Source organism: Petaurus breviceps, unplaced genomic scaffold (genome assembly GCF_028583685.1).
Source record: "Petaurus breviceps papuanus isolate PSGF00001 unplaced genomic scaffold, PetGlider_PUasm1.0 689, whole genome shotgun sequence".
Classification (NCBI taxonomy): domain Eukaryota; kingdom Metazoa; phylum Chordata; class Mammalia; order Diprotodontia; family Petauridae; genus Petaurus; species Petaurus breviceps.
Window position 1 is genome coordinate 12258367 of NW_027186458.1, and position 26980 is coordinate 12285346.

General features: G+C 43.9%; 3 protein-coding genes across 3 annotated transcripts in view; 1 reads left to right on the forward strand and 2 right to left on the reverse strand.

Annotated features, from left to right (window-relative positions):
• LOC138174529 (heterogeneous nuclear ribonucleoprotein A1-like) overlaps positions 1-1835 on the reverse strand; it is a 22535-nt gene extending 20700 nt beyond the window's left edge. The window contains 1 exon segment of the mRNA XM_069104845.1: positions 1815-1835. Within this exon segment, the coding sequence (XP_068960946.1) occupies positions 1815-1835 (21 nt within the window).
• Positions 1-26980, reverse strand: part of LOC138174635 (class I histocompatibility antigen, Gogo-OKO alpha chain-like) — a 529286-nt gene that overhangs the window by 390430 nt on the left and 111876 nt on the right. The window lies entirely within an intron of this gene.
• LOC138174636 (BOLA class I histocompatibility antigen, alpha chain BL3-6-like) overlaps positions 1-26980 on the forward strand; it is a 451117-nt gene that overhangs the window by 27165 nt on the left and 396972 nt on the right. The window lies entirely within an intron of this gene.

Genomic DNA, 26980 nt, shown 5'->3' on the forward strand with positions numbered 1-26980 from the left:
GTGTGTGTGTGTGTGTGTGTGTGTGTGTGTGTGTGTGTGTGTGTGTGCGCACGCACGCGCATTGTAAATCCAGAAGTCAGTCAACAAGCAATTATAAAACAGCTACTCTGGGCCAGGTAGGGACACAAAGAAAGGCCAAACAGGCCCTGCCCTCAGGGAGCTCCCAGTCCAATGGAAGAGACCAGCATGGAATCCACTGTGTGCATAGGGTCATCTCAGAAGGACGGCACAGGCAGCGGGCGGGTAGAGAACCAGGCAAGGTCTCCTGCAGAAGATGGGATCTGAGCCGTGTCTGGAAGAAGGGCACAGAAAAGAAGGGAGGGGGCAGCACATTCCAGACATGAGGAAAGGTCAGTGAACAGGCCCAGAGTTGAGAGATGAAGTGCTGTGGGCAGAAGAATGAAAAGGTCAGGGTCCCTTGTAGACCTCTCCCCAAACCATTTGAACCCATAAGACTTGAGAAAGGCCTAATACCTAGATTGACCAATCAGGAGAGGCACTGTAGTGCACTCTGAGCTTAATCTACCTTAATGCTTTGTAGTTCTCTGGCATAATAGACATGCTTTGCTCTCAGAGTGAACTCAAAATGCCCCTTCCTGTGTCGGTAACTACTGATGAAGCTGACCAGAGCATTCTTCTGTTAATGACTACCAAGGACAAGGCCCCTTGACCAGACCCTACCTTGAAGGGTGGGACTTTTCTTGATATTTAATGAACATATACTATGTTATGTCATGTTAATAGTAAAAGAAACACAGATTTCCTGGGTTGTAATTTCAACAGACATTTTGTCAGCTCTCTTATCTTATTGTATTTACAACCTACTCAGTTAAGAAAATTCCTTTCTCATACTATGGTTGAATGCATATGGAGGTCATAAATTTGAGTGATACAGAAATGCTGAGTTGGGATTGTTCTAAAACATACTTAAGGCTTCTCATTCTTTATCAGACAGTCAAAATTTAAACTTTGGTTCCGTGTAGACACGTATCTGCTAGCTTTAAGGGGATAAAACAATATGAATTTATATATCACCTAGCCTGTCTACCTCTTTTAACTAAACTTCAGGTCCACTCCATCCCAAAGGAAGTGGAAAGGAGAAGACTGGGTGAAGTGGGAAGACTGGCCAGGTTGGACAAAGCTGGGTTACAAAGAGATTCAAAGACCTAACAGGACTTTATATTTGATCCTGGAGGTGACAGGAGACCCTGGAGTTTATTGAATGGGGGGCTGGGTGTGTGATTGGGGCAGACCATTATTTTAGGGAGATCCCTTTGGAAGCTGAGTGGAGACAGGCTGGAGTCAGGCAGACCCACAAGGTGACAAGAGTGTGAGTGGAGAGAAGGGGACATGTAGCAGAACAAGGTAAAAATGAGGAACTTTGGTGATCTCTTTCCATGCGACCACTCCTCCTTGTTCCCCACCCAACTTGGGAGAGGGTAGCGATCTGGCTTCATCTCCATGTACCAAAAATTGTTGTCCCATCAGGTGTTTTAACTGAAGTTAGGGAAGGGGCAAACACCTTCTAGATCTGAGATAAAAGCAGGTAAATCATGGTATTTTTTCACTTCCTAAACTAGTGCCTACATTCCAAGGATGAGAGAATTTTCTTGAGACGTGGTTAATACCACCTTCTGACTTTTAAAGGTGAGGAGACCAAGGCCCATGTAACACAGGTCCCTAACTGTGAGTTAGTGGCTACAAAGGGAACTTTTCTTCCCTGATGCTCATCTGTCTTTCAGTAACTTTGCCATAGGCCTCCCTCTGGTTCTCTTAGTATCATTTCTGATGTCCACTGATCTGTTACTTCTCACCCTCACTCCATGACGGGCCATGTCCTTCCTGGTCCATACACACACCCAGTACGGGATTTCATCCTGCTTCTCCTGGGCACGCTCTGGTAACCCACTGCAGGCTCTTGGTGCCTAATTATACCTTTTTCTGTTGCTTTAATTGTAATTCTTGTTTTTTCCTCCAACTAGATCACAGAAATTTCTGGGAATGAGGAAATTAAGTCATTTAGAAACACAGGCCTCAGTAGAAATAATTAAAGAGATAAGCAGTTTGTAATTACTGAAAGCACCACACACTTTCTCCAGTGAAATACATTCTATTCTTCTCCTCCTATTCTATTCTGCATCCAGCTCATTGTCCTTTGGCTTTCCTATCTGAGAGACTGACAGGCAGCCTGAATGAAGATACTGCCCACTGAGTCCCATGGCATCGAGAGTCTAGGCAATATTGGGGCTTTCTCCACTTTGAGTTTTCATTGTATGGATGGTTGGAGCAATCTCTTTGGTATTGCCATAGTTTTCCTTCAGAGTGCCTCATTACAGAGTAATGGAAAACTATTGTGCTATAAGAAATGATGAGCAGGTGGACTCCAGAAAAACCTGTATGAATTGATGCTGAGTGAGGGGAGCAGAACCAGGAGAGCATTGTACACAGTAACAGCCACAGTGTGTGATGAGTCATTCTCATAGACTTGGCTCTTTTCAGCAATGCAAGGTTCTAGGACAACTCCAGTGGGCTCATTATGAAAAATACTACCCACGTCCAGAGAAAGAATTACAGAGTCTCAGTGCAGATCAAAGCATACGATTTGTTCTCTCTCCTTTTTGTTTTGCTTTGTTTCTTCTTTTCCGTGGTTCATTCCATTGATTATAATTCTTCTTTACAACATGACTAATGTGAAAATACATTTAATATGAATGTATATGTAGAGCCTCTATTAGATTGCAGGCTGTCTTGGGGAGGGAGAGAAAATGTGAAATTCAAAATATTGTGGAACTGAATGTTGTAAACTAAAAATAAATAAAGTAGTTTAAAAACCTCATTTATGTGTACTTCATATGACTAGAGGTGAACAAATGTTTCTGTTTTAGATTTTATCTCATGGGAGTGCTCTGCACTTCGTGGAAATTTTCTTCATTGTGCCTATCAAAGAATTTTCCCTCTTTTTAACATATGGTGGGAGATAACTTATTGGATAAGAGCCTTCAAGGGCACATTTAGGTCTACTGAGTCAAATGCTTTTTTTTAATGCTTTATTAACTTCTGATTCACATCATTCATTTCCACCAGATATTGAGTTACAAATTTTCTCCCCGTTTTTCCCCCACCCACCACCCCAAAATACCAGTCCCACAGGATATCCCCTCCTCCAATCTGCTCGCTCCCATATTTTCTACCATACACCTTTCGACTTTTGCAGTGGATCTCTATGCCTCAGTGCCTGTATATCTTGTTTTCCAATTACATGTAAGAGGGTATTAATAATAGTATATATATAAATGTATGCACACACATATATATACATATATATATATATATTTGAATCAAATGCTTTAAAAATAACTATTCCCAGTAGATGTCATGGGATCTCAGAGGCTCTGCTTTTCAGTCAGTTACCTAGTCCAAGATGTGTGCTTTGGAATTATTTTGCAATTTCCTCTTCTTTCTCAGTTTTGAATAGAATCTGTCCTCTAGGTGTGCAGAAACTATTCTCATAATGATTTTGCAAAGATGGGACAACAGGCTGATGTTCATAATTCCTTCTCTCTTTTCATTAATTGCCTTTATTTATTTGGCAGGGTGGTGGTAAAATCATCAAAACTCTTCAATTCTCTGGGAATCTTTGTCCATTTGAAGGCGCTCAATAATTGAGGCTACCAGGAAAATGGCGCCATAAGAAGTCACAAGAGAGGTCATCCAATGCCACAAAATAGTCATCAAAACAGCAAGAAAAATGACAAAAAAAAAGTCAAAATGTAAGAAATTCTTAAGAGAGAAAGGTGAACCACAGGATTCAAAGAAGCTGGGATGCAAGACTTGTTGGCTCAAGTCTGGAGTAGCAGCTACAAGGAAAGTCAAAGCTGGCAGGAGTTCAGGTTTGAGGAGAAGGAGGAGGAAGAGCTGAGGTTCCCAGAACAATGAGAAAAAAAGGAAACAGAAAAGCAGTGGCAGCAACAAAAAAAGATAGATACAATAAAAATCACCAAAGGAATTAATCAGAGAAATAGATTAGGTAAAAAAAAAAAAAGAAGAGAATCATTAAAAGGTTATGGAGGTCAGGTTGAACTAAATTCAAGTGACTAATCAGGTGACTTCCAATTCTGATTCTGTGATGGATTCTTTGAATAAGGGTATAACTGAGTCCTAGGAAGAGCTGAGAAATCTGTGGAAATGAGGAAACTAAGCCATTAGAAACCAAGGCAGAAAAATGACTTGGAAATATAAACACAGTGTGATTGATGACAAGTAGAGAGATATTGCTGGAGAGCACCCTGGCAGGAGGAATAAGGAAAGCAGAATGGCATCATGGTGAAATAGCTAAAGATCCAAAGAAACGCGAAGCAGACAAAAGTGACAGATCATGAGCACAGATCATGGAGCAAAGCACCCAATAATTAATGTAGGTCCTTTTAGGTTACTTAAAAGTTAGCTGTTTGGGGGCAGGTAGGTGGTACAGTGGAGAGAGCCCCAAGCCCTGGAGTCATGAGGACATGAATTCACATCCAGCCTCAGACATTTGACACTTACGAGCTCTGTGAGCCTAAGCAAGTCAAACAGTTGGCCTCAATTGCCTCTGCCCCCTCCCAAGTGAGCTGATTACAAGTATGAATTGTTTCTATGGGATAATGTCCTCCCAATTTTTTCCACTGGGAAAGACTGGAGCTTCTCAGGTAAAGCAAAATTCCACCAGTAGCATTTGGCCCCCACATGCAGAAGAGTGAGTGAAATGCTCACTGGTGGCCCAGGGCGGAGAGCCATGGGCAGAGGTACCCAGGCAATGCAGCCATCCTTCCTGTCTCATTGGCTCTTTCTGTCCTTGGCTGCTGGGCTTAAGAAGACATCATGTGTTTCTCTCTGTCAAGACAGAAAAGGCCTTCAACTTGTGGAGCTCTGTGTCTCTCTTTTTCTCATAAAGCTCTGCCAATACAGCCTAGTCAACCACATAAAGCCTCTCAGGGTCTCTCTCTTTACGTTCTGGGACTCTTGTGCCTCACAAGGCCATGGTGCAGCAGTCCTTGTAACTCCTTTTCTTCTTTCTTTGCTCTCTTTGGGGTTGAGACCTAGATGTGGTCTTTCTGGGTAAGGGGCAGGCATAATAGAATCACTTTAGAGGCACAGGCCCCACTTGCTTTCTAGAATAATTGGGCCAATTCCAAGCCTCACCCAAAGGGCACCAACAGAGCTGTGTCTCTGTAGCCCCTCAACATGGGCCATTTTCTTTTCTGGACAGCCTGGAATTCTTAACACTTTAGCCTTGTCCTTCCCTCTCCTAACCCCTGTAGATGGCGCTAGAGAGCAGCCTTTCCTCATCTTCAGCTGCTGGAAGTTGGCAGAGCCAACTTTTCTAGTCTAAGACGCTCTTTTAGGTTCACTTTTGACAGTCCCTGCCGTCCTTTTCCTTAGAGCCAACATCTGAGGCTTCCTTCCTTAGGCAGATGTTTTAAAGTTGTTCACTGCATGTCAGAAAGCTTTGGTGCTCTCTCCCTCTCAATCTCTGTTTATCCTTCTCCCCTTCCCCCCCACCCCCAACATGGCTCTGTGTCTCTCTATTTCTATCTCTCTATGTTTCTGTCCACTTCTCTCTTTCTATCTTGTTGATCAGGAAGTTTTATTAAAAGAGGCAAACAAGCTAGGTGGTATATAAATTCATATTGTTTATTCCCTTAAAGCCAGGATGCTAGTGAACTTGTACATTCATGGAGTCAGATTCTAATTCTGACTGACTGAAAAAAGAACATTTTAGAACAATCCCAACTCAGGATGTCCGTGTCCCTCACATTTATGATCTCCATGTATGTTTAACCATAGCATTAGAAAGGAATTCTATTAAATAGGTTGTGAATACAGTAAGATAAGAGAGTTGACAAAGTGTTGATTGAAATTACAACCCAGGATATCTATGTTTCCTTTACCATCAACATGACATAACATAGTATATGTCCATAAAATATTAAGATTACAAAAGTGCCATGATTCAAGATAGCGTCTTGGGTTAAGGTGCCTTATCCTTAATGGTCATAAACAGAGGAATGCTCTTAGTCAGCTTCATGTACCTTTGTAGTTGTAGGAAGAGGCATTTTCTGGGTGAACTCCTAGAACAAAGAAGGGCATGTCTAGTAGACTCAGGTGCTTCTTCTGGATGATTAGTTCAGACTTTGGCCCCTATTGGGATTCAAATGATCTAAAATAATTATCACTCTCTTTCCCTCTCCCTGCCTCCTGTCTCTGTTGCTGCTCTTTCCTCTCTCAGCGCTTGCTGGACTCTGCTCCTTAGTTCTTTCTTTTGAGCAGCACCATCTCTAAGGCCCAGGGTTTAAATGCATACAATGACTTCTTGTATCCCTCTGTTTAACACAGCTAAGGAGACAATTCCATAGCCCTTGTATCCCCAAACCTGCAGATTTAACACTATATTAAAACTCATATTCAACAAGAGGAATATGTTTGTTTTGGCTCCTCAGCTATTTTCCTTTTCTCTCTCCCTCTTGTATTTGAATGACTGGGGAGAGAAAATGGCCTCTGCACTTGCAGGCATGGATGCTGATGGTTGGGGCTGAAAACTCAGATCACAGACTAAGAGTTCCCAGGTGCCTTAGGTATCTACTCCACCTCCCATCTGAACAACAATTCCTTCTATATCTTAACCACATACTTATCAAATGTCTGCTTGAGGACCTCCAAGGAGGGGAAAGCCATGACTCCCATGGGAGTGCCAGTGCACTTCTAGACAGCCTAAATCCTTAGGTGAAATCAGCCTCTCTGCAATGTTCCCTCAGGTCCTAGTTGTGCCCTGTTGGACTCCTCTGAGAATGTTCCCAAACAATCTTTCAAACTATTGGAGACAATCATCTTCTCCCCTCAGTGTCTTCTGTTCTTCTAGGGGAACATCTCGAAGTCCTTGTCTCAGTCCTCCATAGCAAGGTCTCTGGTCCCCTCCCCATTTGGGTCCTTGTCGTTTGGACACATTCCTCGGTGGCCATTGTCCACATCTTTTCTAAAATATGGTGGTACAGGGGGCAGAGCCAAGATTGGGGAGTAGAAGCATGACCTTTCCGCATCTCTGGCTTCCACCCTCCCCAATCCATGTAAAAAGGGGACTTTAAACAAACTTTGGAGCTGCAAAACCCACAAAATGACACAGAGAAGCTAACCTGCTGAGGACAGCCCGGCACGCCTGCAGAAATCCAACAGAGCGCTCTGGGAGCCCAGCCCAGTCCCAGCTGAGGCTTTAGCCCCAGGGTGGGCTTGACCATCTACCAGCCAGAGGGACTCCAGATCAGCAGCAGCTGTGGCTGTTTCCAGGTTAATCAACACATAGACACAAAGGACAAAGTGAGAGGCCAGCACACTCTGGATTTTGGGACCAGTAAGTGGGAGTGTGTGGCTTTTACCCCCAGGGCGAAAAGCCACTGAGACACTGGCACAGCCAGCCAGCGCCACGTGGCAGCTTCAGCTCCTGGCCTGCAGAGTGTGGGGGGACCAAGCACCAGTCTGAGGGGTAATTGCTCTTGCTTTAACCTTCTTGGATCTGGATTGCAGTCTAGGGTGGAGGTCCTGGGGTGTGTGTCCAGCTTGCCAGAGCATGTGCAGGCTTTGGAGAGGGCACCCATCTAATACATCTGGCAGCTGACAAAACCCCAGCCTTTGGGACGAAAGCTCCCCTGTCTGGTGGCAGAGTTCTACTGTGGCAAAAAGCCCCAAAGTCAAGTAATTGAGTGGCAAAATGAGCAGGCAAAGGAAACAAAGCAAACAGAAGATTCCAACATTAGACTCCTATTTTGGGGACAAAAAGGAGCAAGGCATGGAACAGGAGGAAGACAGTGAAGTCAGAAGTCCTGAACCAAAAGCTTCAAAGGAAAATACAAGCTGGTTACAGGCCATAGAGGACCTTAAGAAAGATTTTGAAAACCAAATAAGAGAAGTGGAGGAAAAATTGGGAAGAGAAATGAGAATAATGCAAGAAAATTATGAAATGAGAGTCAACGGCCTGACTGAGGAAAATAATACCTTAAAAAACAGACAGACTCAAATGGCAAAGGAGGCCCAAAAAGGCAATAAGGAGAAGAATGCTTTAAAAAGCCAAATTTGCCAGATGAAAAAAGAATATGAAAGGCTCAATGAGGAGAATCATTGCTTCAGAATTAGATTGGAGTAAGTGGAAGCTAGTGACTTTATGAGAAATCAAGATGCTATTAAGCAGATCCAAACAAATGAAAGAATAGAAGGCAATGTGAAATATCTCATGGGAAAAACCACTGACCTGGAAAATAGATCCAGGAGAGATAATTTGAACATTTTTGGACTATCTGAAAGCCATGACCAAAGTAAGAACCTAGAAATCATCCTCCAGGAAGTTCTCAAAGAAAACTGCCCTGATGTTTGAGTACCATAGGGCAAAATAGAGGTTGAAAGAATCCACCAATCACCTCCTGAAAAAGATCCCAAAAAGAAAACTCCTAGGAATGTTATAGCCAGGTTCCAAAATTCCAAGACTAAAGAGAGAATATTTAAGCAGCCAGGAAGAAACAATTTGAATATTGTGGAAACACAATCAGGATAACCCAGGATCTGGCAGCTTCTACACTGAGGGATCAAAGGGCTTGGAATATGATATTCCGGAGGTCCAAGGAGCTGGGATTAAAACCAAGAGTCACCTACCCAGCAAACCTGAGTAACATGTTTCAGGGGAAAATATGGTCATTCAGTGGAATAGAGGACTTTCAAGCATTCTTGATGAAAAAACCAGAGTTGAATAGAAAATTTGACATTCAGATACAAGAAGCAAGAGAAGGATGAGAAGGTAAACAGGGAAAAGGAATCATAAGGAACTTATCAAAGTTGAACTATTAACATTCCTACATGGAAAAACAATCATTGTAACTTATGAAACTTTTCTCAGTAGTTGAAGGGATTAGAAATATATATATATATATATATATATATATATATATATATATTACACACACACACATATATTATATATATATATATATATTTGTCTATATATGAGGGTATATGGGCATATGAATGCATAGGTGAATGTGTGTATATACGTTTACAGGTATACATAGATAGAGGGCACAGGATCAATTAAACAGGAAGGAATGATACTTAAAAGGTGAAATTAAGAGGTGAGAGGAATATAATGAGAGGAGATGGGGAGAGACAGATTGGGGCAAACTATCTCATACAGAAGAGGCAAGGGAAAATGGTCACAATGGAGGGGAAGAATAGGAAGGCAAAAGGGAATGGGTCAACCTTATTCCCATTGAATTTGGCTTGAGAAGGGAGTTAAATACACACTAATAGGGTATCTCACCCTCCAGGAGAATAGGGGGAGAAGGGGATGATTGGGGGGATCATAGAAGGGAGGGTAGCCTGGGGGGGAGAGGGAAGTTGGAAGCACTCACTTTTGAAAATAGATGGGATCAAAGTAGAGAATAGAACAAGTGGGAGGTGGGATAGGAGGGAGGGAAATATAGTCAGTCTTTTACAATATATCTACTATGTTATTGTTTTGCATTAGCCACATATGTACAACCTATACTGAACTGCGTATCTTCCCAGTAAGAGTGGGTGACAAGGAAGGAAGGGAATGAATCTGGAATTGAAAGTTTTAAAATCAAATATTCAAATATATATATATATATATATATAATGTTTGTGTGTGTGTGTGTATATATATATATATATATATATATACTATTATTAATACCATCTTACATGTAATTGGGAAATAAGATATACAGGCCCTGAGGCATGGAAATCCACTGGAAAAGTAGAAAGGGGGTTTGGGAGAAAATATGGGAGAGAGCAGATTGGAGGAGGGGATATCCTGTGGGACTGCTGTTTTGGGGCAGTGGGTAGGGGGAAAAAGGGGAGAAAATTTGTAACGCAAAATCTGGTGGAAATGAATGATGTAAATCAGAAGTTAATAAACCATTAAAAAATAAATAAAATAAAATATGGTGGCCCAAATTGAACATAATCCTCCAGATGGGATCTGACCAAGGCAGGAGAGGAGTCTGGGTGGAAAGGGAATGCAGAATACTCTGTAGGGGACAATGTTAGCAATTGAGGGTAAGAAGCACTGAGGAGGCTGCAGCCCAGTCTTTCACAGGGTAGATGCCACTGAGAAGATAGAAAAATCACAGGACTTGTCTACATTTTCCTTAGAAAATTGGTGCATGAGACAGCTCTGCTGTGAAGAAGGGATCACAATGGAAAATGATAAGTGCTGGATTTTTAAGGAGAAATTTTTTTTAAATCTCCATTGGGATCATGGAGCTTTCCTTGACTTTCAACATAGTACTGACTTCATCATACTCTGAAGGTTTCAGGCGTCCTTCCCCAGGGGAGGCTAATTCAGGACTGTCTCTAGCCCAGCCTGGGGCTGGGGAAAGAGGATTGAATTTGTAATTAGAGGATGTTGGGGGGCAAATCTTAATTCTGCTGCTTCCTATCTTAATGACCTTGGAAAAGTCTCTCAACATAGTTATCCTTTAATTTCCTGTGGGGAGCCAAGCTCAGGGGAACCTTGCCCTTCTGTGGCAGTGTGTGAGATAGTGTTAGAGGAGCCCTGTTGACCAGCAGCAGAGCTGAGAGAGAAAAGTTAGGTGGAAAAGAGTTCCTTGAAAGGAGTTACTTACCCAGAGGTTGACAATCATAAATGAGATGGGACTCCAGTATGGTGGAAAACAGAGTCAACTTTATTCAGCTAAGAGTGCAGTATATATAGTGTAAAAATGCATAGTCATCATAAGCCACTATCTTTGGGATCACATTGCCCTAGTTCCCATTCGCCTCATAAGTGATGGCCATGCACTCTATCCTTGTTATCAGGGTGTTATCAGAGTATGAGGCAGGATGTTCCAAACCTCCCTAAACCTCCCTAGAACAGGATGGAGTTATCCCTCTAGTTAACACTATGTTGCAACATTATGCTAGTTTCCCCTGAGAAGACTTTGAGCCTCCTTGTTCCAGGCTGGAAGTGTGTACCACACTTCTCATGGGGATGTGATGCCATGCCCATGCCTGAGATTCTTTCTGGGGCATGGGGAAGCGATCCGGGACTGGTAGCAGGGTCTGTAGCTGAGAGGGCTTGTTCAGTCATCAGGGTTAGAGTCCCACTGGCCTGTCATCCTCTACATTTTCCTAATATGTAAAATGAAGATTATCTCTAAGATCCTCTCCAGGGATAACTTTATGGTTTCCACAAAATGTTAAGTTTCTTGGTTTCCTATTTGGGTGATGAGACAAGAAAGAGGGAAAATTCTACCAAAATGTCCTTAGGTTGTTTGGGGAGGGGGGGGTGGTTTACTAGGAATTCAGACGTTCATGTCTCAGGCCGTTCAGAACCAGTTTTATGATGAAATAGTACTCACCATTTTAACAAATAAGTTTTTTCCTTTTATTGTTATTGAGTTGTGTCTGACTCTTGGTGACCCCTTTTGGTGTTTTCTTTCAGAGATACTCAAGTGCCTTGCCATTTTCTTCTCCAGTTAATTTTTTAAATGAAGAAACAGAGGCAAACAGGGTTAAGTGACTTGCCCAGGGTTACATAGCTAGTAAATGAGGTCTGGATTGCAACTCAGGTCTTCCCGACTCCAGGCCCTTGGCTCTGTCCACTGTACCCTTTTGTTTTGGTGAGACAAAGTCTTCTGCTATGATTCCAAATTCAATTTACTGGACTCTCATTTACTCTTTATTCTTACATGTCCTGGAGAGGTTGCCAGACCTGCCTGATTCACAGTTCGGATGGATGGCATTAAAATAGAGGTAGAATTTTTAAAACAAAATCTCAGGTGGGTGGAGTCAAGATGGCAGAGTAGAAACAGGTCTTCTGCTCAACTCCTGGTCCCACCTCCTCTAATTCAATTAAAAGGTGATGCTGAACAAACTTTGGAGCTACAGAGCCCACAAAATGACACAAAAAAGCTAACCTCCCACTGAGGAACGCCTGGAAGGCTGGCAGGAAGCAGCCAGCACAGCGCTCTGGGAGCCGAGCCCAGCCCCGCTTGAGCCCGAGGTTTTAGCCCCAGGCAGGCCTGACCAGCCCCTGGCTGGAGGAACTTCAGATCACCCGCAGCTGTGGCTGTTTCCAGAATTATCAACACATAAATGCTAAGGACAAAGTGAGAGGTCAGTGCAGTGCGGACTTTGGGATCCGGTAGTTCTGGAGTGCAGTCTGGCCTTTACCCCTGGAGGAAGAAGCTGCTGAGGCACTGTGGCCATGCAGCCCCCTCCACATGGCAGCTTCAGCTCCTGGTTTGCAGATTGTAGGAGGACCAAGCAACCATTCTGAGGGGTAATTGCTCTTGCTTTAACCTACTTGGATCTGGATTGTGGTCTAGGGTGGAGGTCATGGGGTGTGTGACCAGCTTGCCAGAGTGTGTGGAGGCTCAGAGAGGGTACCCAACTAACAGCTCCAGGAGCTGAGAAAACCCCAGCTATTTGGGACAAAGCTCCCCTGTCTGGTAGCAGACTCCTACTGTGGCAAAAAGCTCAAAAGTCAAATAATTAAGTGGCAACATGAGCAAGCAAATGAAGCAAAGCAAACAAAGCAATCCAACTTCATACTCCTATTTTGGGGACAAAACAGATCAAATCATGGAACAGGAGGAAGACAGCAAAGTGAGAACTCCTGCACCAAAAGCTTCCAAGAAAAATATGAACCCATTACAGGCCACAGAGGACCTTAAGGAGGATTTTGAAAATCAAATAAGAGAAGTGGAGGAAAAATTGGGAAGAGAAATGAGAATGATGCAAGAAAATTATGAAATAAGAGTCAACAACCTGACTAAAGAAAATAACACCTTAAAAAATAGACTAACTCAAATGGCAAAAGAAGCTCAAAAAGCCAATGAGGAGAAGAATGCCTTAAAAAGCCAAATTTGCCAGACAGAAAAAGAATCTCAAAAGCTAGCTGAAGAGAATCATTCCTTCAGAATCAGATTGGAGCAAATGGAAGCTAGTGACTTTATGAGAAATCAAGATACCAAATCCAAGCAAATGAAAAAATAGAAGGCAATGTGAAATATCTCATTGGGAAAATCACTGACATGGAAAATAGATCCAGGAGAGATAGTTTAAAAATTATTGGACTACCTGAAAGCCATGATCAATAAAAGAACCTAGAAATCATCCTTCAAGAAATTCTCAAGGATAATTGGCCCGCTTTTTTAGAACCAGAAGGCAAAATAGAGGTTTAAAGAATCCACCAATCACCTCCTGAAAAAGATCCCCAAAAGAAAGGAGAAAATATTACAAGACTGGCCTCTCCACTGCCACCACCTCCTTCCTGGACCTGGCTCAGCTGGACCCCACCTCCACATCTTTTGCCTGATTCTGCTAAGAAGGAAGATAAGATCATTTCTCCCCCTCCTAACAGGCAGAGATAAATCTTTGCTCTCAGGCTTTCTCCTCTTCCCTTTTCTGGCAGCCCCCAGAGGGTCCTGACAGCCCTGCCCATCCTTCCCGTCCATCTTTTACTGCAAACTTTCCAATCCCTCTAAGAAATTTGTTCAATATCTTGCTTGGGCCCTGGTGGCTGCACTACCTTCCACTCTCTCCACGGGCCCTCAGCTCCCTTCTTGCCCTCTTCCTGCCCAAAGACCAGAATATAGGCATATCTCCCTGTACTTCCACACTCAGGCCATACCAGTGTAGTAATTGTAAACAGAGAGGTCATTGGAGGCAGGACTGCCCTTTGAAAAGACCAATTTGCTTTTATTGTAAAGAGTCAGGTCACCTACATTCATCGGTGCCCCCGTAAGGCATCCTCTCACAAAGCCTCTAAAGTTCTGTCCTTGGGATTTTTCATAATGCCAACCCCTAACCCTTGGTTTCTTGGTCATCAAGGGAGGGCAGAGAAGTCAGGAATAAAATGTGTTTAAAATCTTCTGAGGGAGATACGTTAAAAATGTTATATTGATGGATGACTCTCTCTCTGCATTCTCAGCCTCTGACAAAAGTTTTGCATGCTGAGAGACTGAAAAAGGAGTAAATATATGTGAAATTTCTGGGGGGTGTAAGTTAAAATAATTAGAACATCTATTGTGGATCCCACTAGTACCTGTCCTGGGCCCCTGGGCACCCTGAAGCCCATACCTCTAGGCATACAAGTGACCCTCTCTCCTTCATATCCCTGGGTCCATGACTAGGCCCTGCAATTTGTAGAGAGAGGAAAAAGCCCCGGCATTTGTTGGCCCAATCTTCTATAATTTTTGTTTGTAATAATTGGATAAATGCTTTGGTAATGCAGTTATTGGTTGTTAGCATAGTATTTTTAAATTTGAAAAATTTCCTTTTTTGTATGAATTAAGTGACCATCATTTAAATTTAAATTGTGTTAATAGTTCCTTTCTGTTGTCTAAATTGGGTTAGTTAAAATTGGGGTTGGATAAAATTTTGTTAAATTTATAAGATTAACCCAGCAGCATTATATATAGTTCTCTCTGAAAGTTAAAATTGCTTTTTATGGGCACTGGATTTTATGTTTTGAAGATTTATTTCCTTGAAATTTTATTAGTATTATTAAGACTGGCTAAATTGTAAGATCTTTTTTTTAATTTAAATTCTGAGATGGGCAAGTTTCTGTGATACCAGCTGTACTATTTCATCATTTTGTTGGCCCTGGTTTATAGTGTGTATTCCTGCCATCTGAAACATGTGGTATCTATGACCTTTACCTGTGACTGTTGCAGTAGTTTTTTTTTTTTTTAATCTGGATTGTGTTGCATCTAAGTAATGGAGTCTATTAACCCATCCAACCTCCCCTTTTGGCTTTTAGGCCCCCATGTTGTTTAACATTTTTTCTAGTTTTGTGTTTTCTAGGAACAGCACCCAGATGACATCTCTGACTGGGTGCCCACCACTGCCTGACACTTGTAAAATGCTTGGCCAGACCAGAGTCCATCAGCAGGCCCAAAGTACCTAGTAAGACCATGACCCCAGTTCAGCCTGGATGGGGACAATGAGACCTTCATCCCTGACCCCAAATGATTTTGGGTCCAATTTGTTTGAAAGGGGGGGATGACGAAAGGTGGGGTGCTTGGGAGCCTGCCCGGTTTATAAATTACTGGGCCCTGAATATTAAATTTGCCTGTTGGTTAACTGTCTCTCAGACTACAGGCCAATTCACCTACAGTCGGCAGCCAGCAGTGAGTATCAGTCCATACTCACATACCATCCCCTGAATATGATATCTGCTTGGTTCCAGTCAACTTCCTCCCCAGGACCCATTGAGGCAGGGACAGCTCTACATCCCTTGCTAGCCTGAAGAAGCCATGGAAGCAGAGACTACCACCCCTTTTCCCCAAGTGAATTTGGGTCCCAATCCCATGAGGGGGAAATGATGGAATTTGAATAAAGCTGCCCAACTTTATTATAAGCCTGGCCCTAGTAAGCTGAGACAGTTTAATCATTTGTACTGTTTAAATTGTATGATAGTAAGACCTAAGCACCTTGTACACATGGACTTGAGTCATCTAGAGTCTGCCTCTCTCCTGAGCCACGGGATCCACACAAGACAGCATCAGAGGCAGACCACAGTCCCAAGAGCCCAGACTTGACCCTCGCTGAGACAGCTCCTTTCCTGGACTTTGTCAACCCTGCAGGAGCTACAATTTTGCTTCCAGTGCCTTTGGCCTAATGGACTTTATTTTTGAGCTGTACTGTTCTTTTAGTTTTATGTTGTGTTTTTGTTGTCTTAGTGTATGGCCCAGATTCTTGTCAATGGTTTGACATTTTCCTGAAAAGAAGTGGGGAATGTTGTAAGGTAACCCAAATCACACGTCACCTGACTTGGAGCCCACCATTAAGCCACCATTAAGCCCCTTTATATTTTTCTTTGTTTTTATTCTAAATTGTGAAACTGCTTGTGATATCTTAAAGGTGTAGTCCTGGGTAAGAGTCACCCAAGGTATAGTCCCCTGCTTCCTTATCTTTCCCTGAGTTAGTGCTTCCCTAAATCAGTAAGCCTTGAAGCAGCCGCATGTATAAGGATTATGGTAGAAGCCTGTATAGAGATCATGGGGCAAGTCCATGCTGACCAAACAAGGTCCTCCATGCAAGATGTTGACCAAGCAGGGTCCCCACACCTTTCACCCAGAACATGACCCTGACCTGTTCCCCAGTCTGTTTGGGGAATTCCACTGCCCCTGTGCCCTCCACCCTGTTCTAGGAAAGACACTGCTCAGGTCATTGTACCCTTGCTCCATGTTTTCCAAATTAGCCCTGAACTGTGGATCCAACCAATGGCTGCTCTTGGCTTCTGTATGTCATTGCTTATGCTAGCTCCCCTCCCCAATTGTGGGTTTTGCCTTGTCTGTATCCCAATTCAGGGCTGCTTGATTTGAGTGTATACTCCAGGCAGTCCAGAGCTTGATCAGTAAATCCACACCCAAATTTACCTTGCACCCAGGCCTCAGTTCACTCTTACTCTCTTTGAAGTGCCCACCAGAAATTATACACCAAAGCCCCCTAAACCTGCTAGAAGGGGGACCCCTACCAGGGTCCCTACAAACCACCTAATAGGCCATAATAGTGAGGGACTGTCTCACCTGTGTTGTTAGAAACATACCCCAGACACAAGTCTGTTCTTGTTAGGTACCCAAGACTTTACTAGAAATGGCAACCCCCCCCCCCCCTCAATCACATTTTCTTGATTAGCAACATCTAGCTCTATAAAAGTATACCTTTCAGAAGACTCAGTGCTGTCTTCCCTACTGGGGAGGCAGTAACGACAGTTAATACACACTCCTCTCAAATTATAATTGGCTTGGCTGTCATGTCCATTTCATCTTCACAACATTTTTGGAGGCCCCAGCTGAAGCTGCCATGTGGAGAGGGCTTTACTGCAATGGGCTTCAGCTGCTTCTCCCTCCAGGGGTAAAGGCCCACCACACTCTCAAACTACTGGATCCCAAAGTCCACACTGCACTAATCTCTCACTTTGTCCTTAGCATCTATGGGTTGATAATTCTGGAAACCGACACAGCTGCTGGTGATCTGAAGTCCTTCCAGCCCACGGTTGGCTGGCTGTGGCTGCCTGGAGGCTAAGACCTTAGGCTGAGTCGGCTCCCAGCACTGTGCTGGCCTGAAGCAGCCTGCTGGGCTGTTGTTAGCGGGAGGTTAGCTTCTCTGTGTCACTTTGTGGGTTCTGTAGCTCCAAAGTTTGTTCAGAGTCCCCTTTTATATGATTTGGAGGAGGTGGGAGCTGGAGCATGGGGAAGTGCTGTTTCTCCTCTGCCATCTTGACTCGTCCCCCTCTTCCCAACTTCTAAGGAGGGGAAAAGGTCACACTGAGGAAAGCTGGAGGTTGGAAGGCCAGCAGGGGAGTGGGGACCTTCTTTTTCTCTGGTTCAAGGCTAGAGCACAAGAGTGTGTCCCCTGAGTGCTGATGGGAGGGAGGGCTCCACTAGAGTCTATAAAGCCGGGAATTTCCTCCCAGTCAGTGTCAGTTTTGGTCTCCTAACCTGTGCTGGCTCATTCTGCCCAGTCACTAATGACGTTGGTTGTATTCCATTTGCTATTGGCTGGCAGAGCCTCAGTGAAGCCAATCAAAAGTGAGGGGTTCATCCCTCTCTAACTCTCACCCCCTACTCCCGCAAACTGGTCTCCGTGATTTTGTGCTTCTCTCCTTGACCACCATGGAGCACCTTCTCCTCTCTCTCTTATTTTGGGGGACTCTGGCCCTTCCCCAGACCTGGGCAAGTAAGTGCGGTGGGGAGGCTGGACAGAGCATCCGCGGCAGACATGCGGGTGGGATGGGGTTTCTCACTGAGAGCTCCCCGACCCCAGCGGGAGGGGGGGGGTTCCGGGAACCAGCTCCTTCATCGCAGGTGCAGCTGGGGCGGGGCTGAAAGAAGTCGTGTGTGTGTGAGATTGGGGCTGAGGAGCCAGGAGGGATAATGGGTAAGAGTCCTGGGGGCGTTAAGAAGCAGAGCTGTCGGGGAGACACCGCCATCACTCCCGCATCCCAGGCGAGGACCTGGAACCAGGAGCAGCCTTATTAAAGAGCTTCACGGAGGATCGTGGGGGGCAGGGGGGAGGATGAGACTGGGGGCAGGGGAGGGCACAAAGGGGGGGGGGGGCTGAGGCCGAGGTGTGTGAGAGACCCAAAAGTCGTACTAGAACTGGGGGCAGGGATTGGGCAACACCATTTAAGGGTACGGGCACTAGGATCTGCCTGGCTTGTCTCTGAGGGCGTTTTGGTGACCTCTAAGTATAGTCCTTAAGAATTACCTCTGCCTAGGGCTGCGTTTGGGGAAGAGGGCTGGGAAGCTAGGAGTCACGCCCCTGGGAGGGGGTCAAACGTCACCTCAAGGGCCGCCGAGGTCGGGGCTAAGTGATCTCTGTTCTGATTCGGGACCCGGGTCCCTCAGGCTCTCACGCTCTGAGGTATTTCGACGCTGCCATGGCCGGTCCCGAGCTCGGGGAGCCGAGGTTCATCGCTGTGGGTTACGTGGACGTTCGTGCGCTTGGACAGCAACAGCGCGAGTCCGAGATGCATTCACTCCTCTGCATGTGGGGGCCCAATGCTACCTGGTGGCATTGTGCTTTACCTGGGAAGTTCTCCAGTCTTTCCCAGTGGAAAGAATTGGGAGGATATTATCCCACAGACACAATTCAGACTTGGAAACAGCTTACTTGGAGGGGGAAGAGGCCATTGGGGTTAAGTGTTTGACTTGCTTAGGGTCACACAGCTAGTGTCAAGTGTGTGAGGCTGGATTTGAACTCAGGTCTTCCTAACTCCAGGGCTGGTGCTCTGCCCACTGTGCAACCCAGCTGCCCCAAACAGCGTATTTTTAAGTAATATTAAAGCACCACAGAAGCAGGCAGATTGTGCCCAGAGGGGCCGCTGTCCACAGGAAGGCCCGTCAGATGCCAGTCATCTTTGCCTTTTCATGGTAGTAAAACTGCCCCAAATCTCTTAGTGAGGAATTTTTGGGGGTCACAATGAGGGGGCAAGAGATCTGGGGACCCCTGAGAGGAGGCCAATGAGCCACAGAGGATTAAGAAAATGTGAAAATGTATAGACTAGCATTGGGGGCAACTAGGGAGACTGGGGGAAGATAACAAGGGCCTGGAGCAACCAAGGGCTCTCCTCTCGGGCTGGAGCTGATGGCTGGGCTTGAGCTGCAGCTGCAGGAGCCCTTAGCTCAAGTCTAGTGCGCCTCCTTGTGGCTGCATCAGACATAGCAGCCTGAGGAACTATTCCATCCGCCTCTTCACCGTCTCCCCCTCCTCTCCTCCCGCCCCCAGTCAGGTGACACCTGAAGCCCTCACTGCCTCCGTGTGTGTACAACACCTTATAGGGCGATAGGTTTAGGAGGTGGAAGGGACCATTGCCCAAGGCCACCCAGGTGATACCAGTCAGAACCTGATTTTTAACCTAGGTCCTTGAATTGTAAGTCCAGAAGTCAGCCAACAAGCAATTATCACACACCTACTGTGTGCCAGGCGCTGTGAGAAGCAGAAGGGACACAAAGAAAGGCCAAACAGGCCCTGCCCTCAGGGAGCTCCCAGTCTAATGGAAGGGACAGCATGGAATCCACTGTGTGCACAGAAGCCATGTAGAGGGCCAATGGGGGGTCATCTCAGAAGGAGGGCACAGGTAGCGGGCAGGTGGGGGACCAGGCAAGGTCTCCTGCAGAAGGTGGGACCTGAGCTGTGTCTGGAAGGAAGGCAGGGACAGCAGAGAACAGAACTGACACATTCCACACGTGGGTGACGGCCAGTGAACAAGGACAGAGCTGAAGGATGGAGTCCTGTGGGCAGAACAGCCAAAAGGCCAGTGCCCCCTCATCCCAGAAGTGGAGGGGAGCAAAGTGTGAGAAGCCTGGCCAGGGTGGAAGCAGCTGGGTTACAAAGATAGTTAAGGACCAAATGGAATCTCGTATTTGATCCTGGAAGTGACAGGACATCCTGGAGTTTATTGAATGGGGGGTTGGGTGTAGGATCAGGTCGGACCATTATTTTAGGGAGATCCCTTTGGCAGTTGAGAGGAGGCTGGACTGAAAAGAGGAGAAGCTGGAGGTGGGGAGGCCCACCAGGTGAGAAGGGGACTGAAGCAGAACTGTTGTGAAGGTAAAGATGATGAACTTTGGCCATCTCTCTCCATGAGATCTCCCTCCTTGCTCCCCACCCACCTTGCAGGAGGGACAATCTGCCTTCATGTCCATGTACCCAAAATTGTTGTCCCAGCAGGTGCTTTGACTGAAGTTAGGGAAGGGGCGAACACATAGATCTGAGATAGAAGCAGTCCGATTGTGGCATCTCTCACTTCCTAAACTGTGCCCTCATTCCAAGGATAAGAGAGATTTCTGGAAGAGAAGAGGTGACATGATTTAATGCCACCTTCTTACTTTTAAAGGTGAGGAGCCCAAGGCCCATGTAACACATGTCCCTAACTGTGAGTTAGTGGCTAAAAAGGGACTTTTTCTTCCCTGATGCTCATCTGTCTTTCAGTAACTTTGCCATAGACCTCCCTCTGGTTCTCTTAGTGTCATTTCTGATGTCCACTGATCTGTTATTTCTCACCCTCACTCCATGACTGGCCATGTCCTTCCTGGTCTATACACACACCCAGTAATGGATTTCATGCCACTTCTCCTGGGCACGCTCTTGGTAACCCACTGCAGGCTCTTGATGCCTAATGTTACCTTTTTCTGTTGCTTGAATTGTAATTTTAACTTTTTCCTCTCATGAGATTGTGGTATTCTCAGACTCATAGGCACCCATGTCATCAGTAGAGTCAGACATTAATGAGATGGGCAGTTTGTAATTACTGAAGGCACCACACAGTCTTTCCAATGCTCTTCTCCTCCTATTCAATTCTGGATCCAGCTCACTGGCCGTTTGGCGTTCCTGTCCAAGAGCCTGACAGGCAGCCTGAATGAAGATACTGCCCACTGAGGCCCATGGCATCAAGAGTCAAGGCAACACCGGGGCTTTCTCCACTTTGCTTTTTCATCGTATGACTGGTTAGACCAATCTCCTTGATGTTGCCACAGATTTCCCTTCAGATGCTCTGCAGGGTTGATCCAATTTTTCAATGTCATGTGGGGATGGGGGGGGATTGGAGAATCCTGCCATGCAGGGAGGATTATTCTTCTGTTTGGATTCAAGGCACAACCTGCTCATGCCTCAGGTAGATAGGTGCATAAATTACATTGGAGAGCCAATGTTCTGGGTTCTAATCCTGGCATCCTTATTTACCGTGGCCTTACTTACTGAGAGTCAGTTTCTTTCCCTCTAAAAGGATTTATCTAAATGATGTCTGAAACCTCATCTGTGTCTGCTTCATATGGCTATAGGTGAACATAGGTTTTTGTTTTAGATTTCATTTCATGGCCGTACTCTATACTTTGTGGAAAATTCCTCCATTGTATCTAGCAAAGAATTTTCTCTTTTTTTTAACATATATGGGGAGGTAACTTGTTTGATGAGAGCCTTCAAGGGCACATTTAGTTCTCCTGAGACAAATGCTTTAGAACGATTACTTGAAGTAGATCTCCTGGGCTCTCACATCCTCCGCTATTCAGAGTTTCCTGACCCAAGATATTTGCTTTGAAACTCTGCTACAATGTCCTGCTCTTCTCCCATTTTCAATAGAATCTGTCCTCTAGGTGTGCAGAGACTATTCTCATAATGATTTTTCAGGAGCAGCTAGGTGGTGCAGTGAATAGAGCAGTGGCCCTGGAGTCAGGAGGACCTGAGTTCAAATCCTGCTTCACATACGTAACACTTACTAGCCATGTGACCTTGGGCAAGTCACTTGACTCTGCCCTGCCTTCCCCCCTCCAAAAAGAAAAAAAATTGCAAAGAGGGAAAAACAGGCTGATGAGTAGATGACAGTGATTTTTGTATTCTTCGTTGTCTTTATTTAGCATCGTGGTGGTTAAATACTCAGAAGCGTCCAATTGTTTTTGAATCTTCCTCAATTTCAAGGAGCTTAATAGTTGAGGATTTCAGGAAAATGGCACCATGAGAAGTCACAGGAGAGACCATCCAATGCCAGAAAATAGCTGTTAAAATAGAAATAAAAATGACAAAAGAATGAAAAGCAGCAGACATTTTTGAGAGAAATAAGAACTGAAAGAAGAGGTCTATCCTAATGGGAACCATTATTCTGACTTAATATAAGTAAGTACAATCACTTAAAATTAGTTCCACCTTTGGAAACTTCAGATAATTTTCAGTTTATTTATTCTTTGTTTTTCCATCTTTCCTAAATCGTGTACCTGGTATAGGGATCTTTTTAAAACGTGAAGATTTATCAAGAAAAAAAGTTTGCATCTGCCCTTTTTAAAATGATCAGACAGATGCTTTAATAAAGAAACATTAATTTCACTCTTACCACTCTCTTATACAGTCCTTGTGCAAGAATCCGAACCTTTGATCTTACTCCCAAACACGCTCAAAGCTTAAATTCTCGCAATAGACAGTTTTTGGAAGCCAAACTTACACATCTGTACACAGTTTTAGAGGAATCATCTAATTCTGATCCTGTTCTCCTCAAACTTTACTGTCCTAGTTAATTAGGCATCTTTTCTTTACATTACACTTTTGCCTCATTACTAATCATTTCCTCCTTTGACGGATGTTATCTCTATATTTATTTATTCATTTATTTGGCCCTGAATATTACGTCTTAATGAATTTGCTATAAAAGAAGAAGAGAGACAATGTCACAAATCTTACCAGAAGGAAAACTTTCTTAGCCTTGTTTCATTCCCTGCATGAGTCATCTCTGGTAGGCATTCAGGTAGCCACTTGGTGCTGAAAGCAGGGCTTTGGTATACTTGGGTGGAGATTTTCCTTTTCAGAAAGGAAAGGCATAGTCGGGAAGAGAGTTTGAGATCTCACCTGGGCAGTGTCCAAGGTTGTCTCCAAAGCTTTTCCAGGCCTGAAACATCCACCTTTGGCAGTTCTCAGCCTGCAGCCCCTGCCATTCCATTATTGGCCTTAATGACAATGATTCCTGTAATCAAGGCTTAAAATAATAGTAAAATTTACAGTCCCCAAAATTCTTTTTTTGTAGTTTATTATTTTTTAGTTTATATCATTCATTTGTACAAGATTTTGAGTCACAAATTTTCTCCCCATTTTCCCCCTACCCACCACCCCAAAACAGTGATCCCAATCTGTCCTATATCTTCCCCCATCCCTCCTCAGACTTTCCAGTAGGGCATGGTAGATCTCTATGCCCCAGTGTCTATATATCTTATTTCCCAGATACATGTAAAATAATAATAATAATAATATATTTTAAAACATTTGATTTTAAACCTTTGAATTCCAGATTCTTTCCCTACTTCCCACATCACCCACCCTTACTGGGAAGATAAGCAATTCAATATAGGCTGTACATGTGTGGCTATGCAAAGCATTTCTATAGTAGATATATTGTAAAAGACGGACTATATTTCCCTCCATCCCATCCCACCCCACACTTGTTCTATTCTCTACTTGGATCCCGTCCCTTTTCAAAAGTGAGTGCTTCCAAATTCCCTGCCCCCCCAAGCCTGCCTTCCCTTCCATCATCCCCCCTCATCCCCTTTACCCCTACTCTTCTGTAGGGTGAGATACCCTATTTAGTGTGTATGTTATTCCCTCTGTAAGTCAAATTCATTGAGAATAAGGTTGACCCATTCCCTTTTGCCTTCCTGTTCTTCCCCTCCATTGTAACAGTTTTCCCTTGTCTCTTTTATATGACATAATTTACCCCAATCTGTCTCTCCCCATCTCCTCTCATTATATTCCTCTCTCACCTCTTAATTTCACCTTTTAAGTATCATCCCTTCCTATTCAACTGATCCTGTACCCTCTGTCTATGTATACCTGTACACATATATACACATACATATGTATTCATACTCCCATGTGCCCTCCTATGTAGACATGTATATGTATGAATACATATATACATACATATGTATATATTTCTTTTCCTTTCAACTATTCTCATACTGAGAAAAGTTTCATAAGTTACAATTACCATTCTTCCATGTCAGTATGTAAATAGTTCAACTTTGATAAGTTCCTCATGATTTCTTTTCCCTCTTTACCTTCTCAGGCTTCTCTTGCTTCTTCTATCTGAATGTCAAATTTTCTATTCTACATTTTTCATCAAGAATGCTTGAGAGTCCTCTATTCCACTGAATGACCATATTTGCCCTGAAACATGATACTCAGTTGTGCTGGGTAGTTGATTCTTGGTTTTAATCCCAGCTCCTTTGACCTCTGGAATATCATGTTCGAAGCCCTTCCATCCTTCAGTGTAGAAGCTGCCAGATCCTGGGTTATCCTGATTGTGTCTCCATAATATTCAAATTGTTTCTTCCTGGCTGCTTGTCATATTTTCTCCTTGATCTGGGAACTCTGGAACCTGGCTATAAGAGTCCTAGGAGTTTTCTTTCTGGGATCTTTTTTAGGAGTTGATTAGTGCATATTTTCAATCTCTATTTTATCCTCTGGTTCTAAAACTTCAGGGCAATTTTCCTTGAGAATATCTTAAAGGATGATTTCTTGGTTCTTTTTTGATCATGGCTTTCAGGTAGTCTAATAATTTTTAAATTATCTCTCCTGGATCTATTTTCCAGGTCAGTGGTTTTCCCAATGAGATATTTCACATTGCCTTCTATTTTGTCATTTGTTTGGATCTGTTTGAAGTGCCCATCAGAAACTATACACCAAAGCCCCCTAAACCTGCCAGAAGGAGCCCCTGCCAGGGTCCCTGGAAATCACCTAATAGGCCACAATAGTGAAGGGACTTTTCACCCGTAAACCTGACCCAGATAGAGGTGTCTTTTTGTTTAAAGCTTCACTAGAAACAGCACTAATGGCAGCTTCACTAGAAAAGGCATTACACACCCTTGGAACCACATTTTGTTGATTAGATACACCTAGCTCTATAAAAGTGTACCTTTCAGAAGACTCAATGCTGTCTTTATCAAGGAAGCAGTTGTCAGCTAAATAAACACTCCTATCAAATTTCAGTTGTTTGGGGCGGCTAGGTGGCGCAGTGAGTAAAGCACCAGCCCTGGAGTCGGGAGGACCCGAGTTCTTTGGTTCTGGCCTGAGACACTTAACACCCACACAAAAATACTAGCCAGGTAACCTTGGGCAAGTTACTCAACCCCAATTGCACTCCAAAAAGGCCAAAAAGAATCAATTGGCATTGCTGTCCTATTTTCTCAGTTGTTCACTTCAGTTTATTAGTATCTTGATTTCTCATAAAGTCACTAGCTTCCATTTCTCCAGTCTAATTCTGAAGCAATGATTCTCCTCAGTGAACTTTTGAGATTTTTTTCCTTCTGCCAAATTCAGCTTTTGAAGGCATTCTTCTCCTCATTGGCTTTTTGAGCTTCTTTTGCTATTTGAATTAATCTATTTTTAAGGTGTTATTCTCTTCAGTCAGGTTGTTGACTCTCTTTTTATAATTTCTTGCATCATTCTCATATCTCTTCCCAATTTTCCTCCACTTCTCTTATTTGATTTTCAAAATCCTTCTGAAGCTCCTCTATGGCCTGTAAACAGCTTATTCTTTTCTTGGGAGGTTCTGGTGCAGGAGTTCTGGCTCTGTTGTCTTCCTCCTGTTCCATGCTTTGATCCTTTTTGTCCCCAAAAAAGGGATCCAGAGTCGGATTGCTGTGCTTGCCTTGCTTCCCTCCTTTGCTTACATTGACACTCAATTACTTGACTTTTGAGCTTTTTGCCACAGTAGAACTCTGCTACCAGAGGGGGAGCTTTGTACCAATCACTGGGGTTGTCTCAGCTGCTGGAGCTATAAGTTGGGTGACTTCTTTGAAGCCTCCACATGCTCTGGCAAACTGGTCATGCACCCCAGGACCTCCACCCAAGACAGTGATCCAGATCCAAGCAGGTTAAAGCAACAGTGATTACCTGTCAGATTGGTCACTTGGTCCCCCTACACTCTGCAGACCAGGAGCTCTGAAGCAGCCTTGTGGCAGCGGCTTCACGGCCACAGCACCTCAGCTGCTTCTCCCTCCAGGGGGTAAAGGCCAGACTGAACTGCCAAACTCCCAGTTCACAAAGTCCACACTGCACTGACCTCTCACTTTGTTCTTAGCATCGATGTGTTGATAATTCTGGAAACCACCATAGCTGCTGGTGATCTGAAGTCCTCCAGCTGGTGGCTGGTTGTGGCCACCCTGAGGCTAAATCCTGGGGATTGTGCAGGACTGGGCTCAGCTGCCAACATGCTGCACTGGCTGCTTCTTGCTGGCCTGCCAGGCTGTCCTCAGCAGGAGGTTAGCTTCTCTGTGTCATTCTGTGGGTTCCGTAGCTCCAAAGTTTGTTCAGAGTCACCTTTTACATGAATTGGCGGAAGTGGAAGGGGAGGCTTCGTGGAAGTCCTGTTTCTACTCTGCCATCTAGACTCTGCCCCCAGTCCCCAAAATTCTTAAATGAGAAATAAATACAGACTAGTATCCTTCAGGTAGGGTCATGTAAAATTTGATTGAGCTACTAATTATAAAATCAAGTTACAAATATTTTTGCCGTTCATATTTCTAAACTCTTATCTTGCCAAATTTCTCAAACCCATTATCCAGATTATTCAGCTTTCCTTTACATTTTTTACCATAAAACAAGATATCTAATAAGTTATTATTTTTTTTCCTAACATAATTATTCTACACTGGAATCCTAGTTTCCTTTGCAAGTTTGTTTATTCTACCCTAATTATACTCAGTCGGGAAGAGTGAAATACTTCAGGAATTTAAATCTTCACTCGTGTTCAAATACAAATGTTAACTTTTGCTTATGCTATTCAATAACCACAAATTCAGATTAAAACAGCAAGATCTTTTCTGTTTTAAAAATAATCACTAAACCTTTATGAAGAAGATTAATTTGAGAGGTCTTGAATAGCTTTCTTTTCCTTTAAACAATAATAAACCCTTAAAATCAGAATTCTTTAAACTTAGTGTACAAT